This window comes from Perkinsus marinus (assembly GCF_000006405.1).
Source record: "Perkinsus marinus ATCC 50983 genomic scaffold scf_1104296948840, whole genome shotgun sequence".
Lineage (NCBI taxonomy): Eukaryota > Perkinsozoa > Perkinsida > Perkinsidae > Perkinsus > Perkinsus marinus.
In genome coordinates, this window is record NW_003210043.1 from 68,011 (window position 1) to 76,127 (window position 8,117).

General features: G+C 48.6%; 4 protein-coding genes across 4 annotated transcripts in view; 2 read left to right on the top strand and 2 right to left on the bottom strand.

Moving 5' to 3' along the window:
* Positions 1–28: 28 nt before the first annotated feature.
* Positions 29–1,622, bottom strand: Pmar_PMAR007777 (hypothetical protein). The gene is made up of 9 exons (XM_002778528.1): positions 1,553–1,622; positions 1,307–1,394; positions 1,169–1,263; positions 970–1,066; positions 842–919; positions 714–757; positions 612–658; positions 420–563; positions 29–193 (listed from the first exon to the last, which is right to left on the bottom strand). The coding sequence occupies exons 1-9, from the start codon at positions 1,573–1,575 to the stop codon at positions 123–125; spliced, it is 687 nt and encodes a 228-aa protein (XP_002778574.1). The 5' UTR covers positions 1,576–1,622; the 3' UTR covers positions 29–122.
* Positions 1,623–1,764: 142 nt separating this feature from the next.
* Pmar_PMAR007778 (hypothetical protein) lies at positions 1,765–3,762 on the bottom strand (the record flags this gene model as incomplete). Its single annotated transcript, XM_002778529.1, has 10 exons — positions 1,765–1,839; positions 2,139–2,282; positions 2,335–2,413; positions 2,465–2,562; positions 2,752–2,804; positions 2,860–2,952; positions 2,994–3,156; positions 3,210–3,474; positions 3,536–3,620; positions 3,669–3,762. The coding sequence occupies 10 exons, from the start codon at positions 3,760–3,762 to the stop codon at positions 1,765–1,767; spliced, it is 1,149 nt and encodes a 382-aa protein (XP_002778575.1).
* Positions 3,763–4,668: 906 nt separating this feature from the next.
* Positions 4,669–7,447, top strand: Pmar_PMAR007779 (hypothetical protein; the record flags this gene model as incomplete). The annotated part of the gene is made up of 8 exons (XM_002778530.1): positions 4,669–4,733; positions 5,088–5,313; positions 5,453–5,527; positions 5,823–5,941; positions 5,985–6,041; positions 6,146–6,287; positions 6,417–6,640; positions 7,366–7,447. Exons 1-8 carry the CDS (start codon positions 4,687–4,689, stop codon positions 7,445–7,447), a joined length of 972 nt encoding a protein of 323 aa, XP_002778576.1. The 5' UTR covers positions 4,669–4,686.
* A 626-nt stretch (positions 7,448–8,073) lies between these two features.
* The window catches only part of Pmar_PMAR007780 (hypothetical protein), a gene marked incomplete at both ends in the record, with an annotated part of 807 nt that continues 763 nt past the window's right edge, over positions 8,074–8,117 (top strand). The window contains one exon of the mRNA XM_002778531.1: positions 8,074–8,117. This exon is cut by the window's right edge and continues 4 nt beyond it. Coding sequence (XP_002778577.1) covers positions 8,074–8,117 — 44 coding nt within the window.

Below are 8,117 nucleotides of genomic sequence, written 5' to 3' on the forward strand. Positions count from 1 at the left end.
CTACGATTCGGAAATGGAGTGGTATGAACCAGATTAGAGCAGTATTCAACAGCAGCAGCAGTGCTGCTCTTTCCATTCAAATAAGTTACAAAATTGTCACTTCTCTTCAACAGGCCTCTATTCTAATCCAGTTTATGAGCCTGGCCTTGGAACGGCATGAACGGCAGTGGGTGTTGTTGCTGTTGTTGTTGACCTAACATCAGTTCCCTCATTCCGAGTCGTCACCCATCTTCCCCTCGGAGAATATGCACATGGTCAACTACGTGTCGGCGACAATATGAAAATTTTGAGGAAATTCTGGAAAATTCTTGTTAGTTTCCGTACAATCTTACTGTATATAAACTCCCAAAATAAGAGAGGGAACTCTTGAGCTCTGCCTTTGGAAACAAAAATACATTCCTCTTCCCCCACCACGCTACCTGTCTGCTGCCTATCCGACTGCTGCTGTTGCTGTTGCTGCTGTAGTAGTGGCATCCCCAACGTCTGTTGTTGTTGCTGCTGTTGAGTCGCTCCCTGTTGACCATCCAGGAAAAGGGCGGAAGTGGCGGTGACATCAGCACCACCTGAGGAAGGGTTGCCACTCAACCCAGTAGAGACAAGTCGTGCACTACCCCCTCCTATGAGCTGTGTATACAGGTTGGCCCGGAGATCGGTGTAACTACAAGCACGTATTAGCATACCATCTTTTGCGGAACTTCCAACGGCGTTATTACATCTTGCACGAGAACACTAAGCAGGCTCCCATCACCAACGTATCCTGACAGAGACCCGAAATTCCCATACCACTCCTCCCTCAAAAAGCCGCAAATCACAGGACAACACCCCGTCTCATCCCCATTACCATGACCATGGTGCCTAGGATGACCCCCTCCAATCCTGGTGTGAGCTTCAAAGAATCATGAGTCTTCTGGTCCATACCCTAATCGACCAAAACCATACCATCCCTTCGCCACTTCCTACTGCCACTACCTCTATACTCATACCAACATTAATAGTCGCAACTACATCTATCCCACAATTGAATGCACATAGAAAAGAGTAGAATGCAATGCCGGACAACAACCACCTAAAATAGAGAATGCCTTTCAACCGCCCTATTAGTCTCTACTACTACTACTACTACTACTACTACTACTACTACTACTACTACTACTACTACTAATACTACCTCCGGAACGTAGCATATCCCAAGAGTGCAAACATGAGGTCCAGCAGCGCACCCCAGCCATCTCCATAGATCATATGCCCGAACGACAGCACGACCTGTTTTCACGGTTCGCTATACATAAGCTCATCTGTATCTTACCAACATCATAAAAGATACATCAAGATACTTCCGGTACTTCAAGGCTGCGTGCGTGGGAGGGACCGGCACGCTCATGTACACGTCAGACCTACACTATCAGTGTATGTTCGTTTTCCTCACCTGAGCTCTAAAGTTTTCCCACAGGGGAGTCAAACCATCAAAAATTTCCCAAATTTTCCTCAGAATTCCCATATTGCCACTAACACACGTAGTTGACCATGTGTAAATTTTCCCCACTTGCACTACCCGTCCGCGACTGGAACGAGCATAGTAGTAGGGCAAAATGAACGACGCCCAATACAGGACGGAAGAAACTACTGACATTGTCTTGAGGCAACCCCAACTGAACTCGCGCATATGAGGAGATGAATAGAAACCAGAGATAATGAAAAAGGCGACAAACATGAAGGTAGGTGGGTCGAATAATAATACAGTGGCAAACTTCCCAATAAACCTCGCTATTGGATAACCTGCAGTAGCTGCGCCTCAGCAAACCCCTCCTCTTGCAAACGGTTAATCAACTGACTAACCACCTGAACACAGCGAACACTCTCAAATTCCATCCACAGACCTCGCTCCCCTACCAAAGTAACGGGGAAAATTATCTACAGAATGGTGCAAAAAAAGGGCCCATCCCTTGAAATTTCCCAGAAAAAAAGGTACGGCGTTTCCCTATGTCGCCGATTTTGCGTTTGGCGATAGCTCAACCTTGTATAGAGTGTAGGGCAGCAACCGACGTGGGCTATTGTCGAATGATACTCATTTTGTTCATCAACTCTCACACATTGAGAAAGTACAAGGGATGGACCCTTTTTTCGCGACGCCTACTTACCATAGTGACAACTTCTCTCTGCCGGGTGAGCTCCTCCGAGTCCCCTCCATCCCCCGGAGCATCCACACGAAGGACCTCCAATCTCCTCCTTAATGGCGGGGCTGCTTGTGACAGATCAGCCGCGAAGAACAGAAGATAAAGTCGCTAAACAAAAACCGCTTCGCTCCGCTAACAGCATCACCTACTCCAACGCTACCTCGGACATAGGCAGAGCCACACCATGCAAAAGGACCTCCAGCGTTTGAGAAGGATCATCGAAGCGGTTGACCTCAGTTCTGAACGACGACGCTACATCATCAACTCCAGAGTTCACCCATTTTTCCTACACTAAAGTGATGCTGGTGTCTCCGCTGGGATTCGTACTCGAGTCGGACATTTCCAGATACTTCTGCCTGCTGCGGCACTTCAATACGAATTTACGTATCTGTCAATCCGACCAACAGCAATCAGGCAACCATCCAGCTTGGGGAAGTACAGTTCCCCCAAGGTTTGGTAACAATGGTGAAAATGCTCCTAGTGTTACATTTACACGGAAAACTGATTGTTGTGCTTTCCTAGTCATGTGGAGAATCAAAAATGGGTTCCCTGATAGCAATCGACCGCCCCCCCCTACGATTTCGTGGTCCAACCGTCGCCTATGGAGCTTCGCAAAAGGATAATTAGTAACTAAAATGGGTGCACATAGTTCATTGGCCATTGCACCCGACAGAGCTGTTGTCACTTTCGGAGTGCTTGCATCGCAGAGCTGAGCACATCTCGAGACTAGCCAAAAGAATGGTAGCGCGGTCCGGCAGAGGGTCAACTAAGAAGGTACCTGCCGATGATGACTGTTCATAGAATTCAACATAGCCCTACAGAAGTGCAAGTCGCTGAGTCTCATCGCCTGACCAGTAGCGTATCCAAGGCCAGCACCAGCACCAGCGATATTCAGGCTGGGTATTTTATTAAAACTAGTACTGCCCGACGAAGGGGTCTGACTCACCCTGAGGGCCTTCAGTTGAGTCTCTAGTCGCTTCACCTGACGATGAAACACCCCTGTGAGTAGAGGAGAAGTGCTTGAGTGGTTCCTACTGAGAGGCCGACACGTAGCTCGTCTCTGAGGCTACTCAGTTCATCGACATCCGAAGAGTCAGCGTATGAACTGGAAGAAACGCTTCCATCGTCGGATTCCTGAGGGCATATGATCAGCAATTTACCACGCGCCATGAAATGCTTGTCAGAGAGTACATCGTCATAGTCTGACTCCACCATATCGCCAAATCTGTCCTCGATAGTACTCCTCCAAGCGCCGCTGCTGTCACCGGAACCCAGCGAACTCGTACCGTGAGGCCGCAGTCTAATAAGATAAGAACTTTGCCCGCCATCCAAGCGTTCCAGGTTCAATCCCTGCCCCTTACGCCCCTTGATTGTTCGGCCTCTTTGCGGCTGGTGTAGCTGTCCTTACATTACACTGTGGGCCTTCGTCCGACACTGAGGAGGTCCCTGACGACACATCCACTGTAGCCCACCACATCCTAGACCAGCCCCCACCTCTAAAGTCATCTCCCTGCTTCTCTAGGAAGCCCCTGGCGGTCAACCGCATGGATGAACTCCCACAGCCGGATACAGGCGATGATGACGACATTCAAATCAACAACAAGTGCTACTGCGAACGGATACCCAAATTCTGTCAACACCTCTGTGGCTGATCAGTTTTAATATGCAGTATACATGAAGCCCTCTCCAATGCTAACCGAATATAAAGACCAACCAAATCTGGCGCTACGTCAAACGACAACACTGATCATTACGGACCTCCTAGGTAAATGCCTTGTGCCAGTGAGCCAGGAAAATGTGCACATGCTCAACTACATGTGTTGGCGAGAATATATGGAAATTATGAGGAAACTCCTGAGCTCTGCTGAGGAAAGCGAACATATATTCCGATACAGGCTTGGGCTGTAGGCGGATTCGCCGGGGCTTGCACCAGTCGCGACAACTCCACATGTGATGCCGTCTATCACCCGTATGGTGTTGCTGACGAGGGCGCTGATTCCGAGGATTGACCATTTCGCCATAAATTCTACTCGTTCCTGTTCCCACCCACTGATGTCCACATCAGTTTCTACAGTAGGCCCACCAAAATCGACATCTACGTTTCCCCGAAGACCGAATCGGCAAAAAAATCTCAGCGGCGGTGACCACCCAGGGTTCGCCAACCTGCCTTACTTGGTGAAACTCCTTCCGGCTTGGCCAAGTCTGGATTTGGCAAAATGCAATACAGACCCTTCCTAGACCAGAAAATGACTAAACAGAAAAAAGACCAACCTGATTAATTTCTGCTGACAGCACGAATTTCGACAATCGCGCTCGCCCGGCGACAAAGTCCAGCTGGGAAAGTGACCATAGACGTTGTTAATGTAGAGGGTTTAAGGAGTAGCACTGAACCCGTCATCGCGCTAGTTCCGATGATTACGGTGAGGTGTAACATCATTGGGCTATATACAGAGTTCGGCATTGGCCTCAGGCTTTTATCCGTTTTTACTTGCCAGTTTTTCTCGCTATATTCATGTCAAGTCTCGATCAACTCAGCGGACTAAGGACAGGAGTGAAAAGGTAATAAGGCGTGGAAGATCACCATGCAAGTCATCGGTGGGCTGGTCTCGCGTAGAATGGGAAATGCCGTACCACACCTCCGCCAACTCTCGCAGACTAACTCGCCTACCATTCAATCGCCTAACGACCATCTTTCATCCGCTCGTTTTGTCCCTCTTGATACGTCAGTGATATTATCGTGAAGCCTGGCTCGACGGAGTCAGCCCATCATGGCGAATCATGCTAAGTTCACAAGGGTTCATCTGAGAGCACGTAGTTGTTACCCACTTGTGGAAGCCTTACGCAGCGTTTGAAATGCCTCCTCTGAAAGCGGGTGACAATGTGATTTTGATATCAACTGTTCTGGTCTTTCAGGACTGACTCGACCTTCTCTTACGCCACCTCTATGGCTAGTCGATACAGCAACGACCCTCATGCCGTGTTGTTGAGCCCTCCTCCGGAGGTGGATATCACAGTAGCAGCACATGCATCGGACGTTATGTGGCCTATGAATATGGGCACGAGGCAACAGATAGAGCTGGCCAAGGCTAGGAATGCTACTGTGTCGGCGTTACGGGGTATGAGGAAATTGGAAAGCGAGGTGAGTAGTAGTAGTAGTAGTAGTAGTAGTAGTAGTAGTAGTAGTGGTAGTAGTAGTAGTAGTAGTAGTAGTAGTAGTAGTAGTAGTGGTTGTGGTGGTGCTCTCGAAGGAGTTGGCTATGGCCTCGTCTTCGTATCAGATAAACGCGTTGAAGGGCCGATTGCAGGATGTGGAAATGGAGAAAGAGGTGAATGAGAAGCACATGAGGGAAGAAGTAATAATGTTGGAGGCGTGTATCGACACCAAAGGGTCGTTCATTTGACAACCTAGCCATCGTCAATTTACTCTATTGTTGATATCAGAGGATCGCCCTTATGCATAGAATAAGTAGTTTGTTGGCTTTGGTGAGCCTAGGCCTAGGATGATCGCTTGCTCGGTGTTCCTCCCAACATTGTTGATCGTGATGAACTCTCCCAATGTGGTCTAGGAGGAAGTGGCATCACTCGTGTTTGGCTAGTGCTCTACTCGTGTGAAGAACAACTCGGTCCGATTTACCATTTTTCCATCAGATTGAGCGATTGAGGGCCCGTGGTGCCGTGAGGGTAGCTAGTGTTGAAGACGACGGTGGTGATGAAGAGATACCAGATGAGGCCGACAGCACCGTTAGTATAATACAACCTACACAAGGGTGAGGACAGAGCTGCTCAACAGGGCGTGGATGTCCATTTTAGTTGCAACGGTGATGAGGGATCTTCGAAGAGATTCTTCGATCGGGCTATCGAGCAAACGTAATAAGCTCGGGCAGGGGGAGCTTAGGCGTTGTGGAAGGGCTAGTCAGCGACGATGGCTGGATTTTGAGCTTTTTATCGGAACTTGGTATGGTTGGCTTCAGGTTGGAATCAGCCAAGCAAGAAGGGGCATCCAATCGATTTATGATGGGCCCTCCTGAAGGTCAGGACATTACCTTGGAGATGGCCAATAGGGCCCTGGCTAATGGATGCAAGCAAAGAGATGAAGAGATCACTAAGCTCAAGGTGGGCGGGATGGGTACCCTTGAATGCAGAGATAAGTTGTCATGATGTGGTTCGTTCGCGTGCTCGCTGATCATACTTTTCTTACTGTGGTGACACGCGATTATTTGGGGAGTTGTCGGACTCCTTTAGGCCGAGCTGGAGAGAGTTACTAGTGAGCTCAACGAGTTGCGGACTAAAGAGAGGATGCAGAGGTCCGATAAGGAGGTGGCAAAGGGTGATGATGACGATGATATGATGAAGAGCAACGGTGACACGAAGGATTGGAAGACAGTCGTGAGGAGCACAGCTGGTGATGGGGGACAACAGGGAGAGATGCCCAGTAGTTCACAGACGAACAGAGTGGAGCGGAAATGGTAGTGATGCCAGGCCAGTTTTGTATCTTGCACGGTCGAGCCTTGGATATGCTGTATTCTAGGTATGAGAAGTTGCTATGCTTTTCATCTGATGCTACTCCCCCAGTGGATGTGGAATCGGCGCCCACTCGATCGAGCCCCCCTCCGGTGCTCTCCGCTCGAACTGAAGCTACAACGGCTCCGCATTCTCCTTAGACTAGGCTCCTGGACATTCTCAGTGTACGATTAATTCACCAGTGTATCAATACTTTTGTACACTACTACTATTATAGTCTTCAATCTCCTATTTCCGAACGTGAGCCAAGAAGACAGTAGGATCATCCCGAATAGTTCTACTTGCATCTTTTGGGAGTATGAAGGACGAGTTTGATGTTCTTTGTTGGGTTGTAGTGGTCAACAACTTGTAGTTATTTGGAGGGTGTAGTGACATAGGGTACTGAAGGATGAGTAGGTGTTATTAGTGTATAGTTTAGTATACTTTTTTTCTGTTTTTAGTATAGCCACTGTAGTTATTTTATGTCATGTTATAGGGGTATCGAGACGATTTCCGGTGGGTATTTCTTTCGAGTCAGGGTACAGGTATGTGTGGCAACTCATGGAATACAGAATTGAATGGCTCTCGGCTGGGCTGTGGAGGACCGGGCCATGTGGAAAACCATGTTTGTTTGTTGTATCGCTGTCAAGTCTCTGGGTGTGGTAGTGATGGAGGGAGGGTAGCTTTATAGCTGGAATCTCTACACTGACGCCTCCGCAGCAGCGCATTTGGGCCTGGGTCCACTCGCGGAGGTAAAGGACCTTCCATGGTAGAGAGGTAGACTCGGAGAGATGGCAGATAGAGAGCGAGAGAGAGTCCATGATGGGATCGCTAGATATTCTATCACTGCTGATGATTGGATGTCTCCATTACCACTATGTATCGCGTCTGTGAATTCAATGGGACGTATGAGCTTATTCGAAGAGAGTTGGCTCGACAGCGACGTGTGACTTGAACCCATCTTCGCTGTTGTATATCGGCACTCGATCGCGGACGAAATTACAATGTCGAGTCGTCTTCAGTGTTTCAACAAGAAGATAGGGACACGGATGCTCAGTGTTCTTTTCTAGGAGGGCAATCAACACTTGCTGTCGCCTCTGCAGTCTTGTTATCTTTTTATGTGAAGTATGGCGGCCAAAGCTTGTCCTCCGATCTTGCGTGTTACACTATTGGGGATGGGTGGTAGCGGTAAGACGTCATTAGTGAATTCATTCGTGAGGGCATCGGGCGCAGTGCCTCCTGATGGTGAGTATCCTTTCACAGGTTAATAATACAGTGTTGGATGAGCATACTCCGACAGACCATCCTACTCTGTATTATAAGGTTGGTTCGCTACTCGCTAGTGGGCCTCCGTCGCGATTCGTGTACTCATAGACGGTGTTGTCATCTGGAGGCGACGATGAGGTGGATGAATGGTCGATGTTGGAAATTGAAGATACTTAT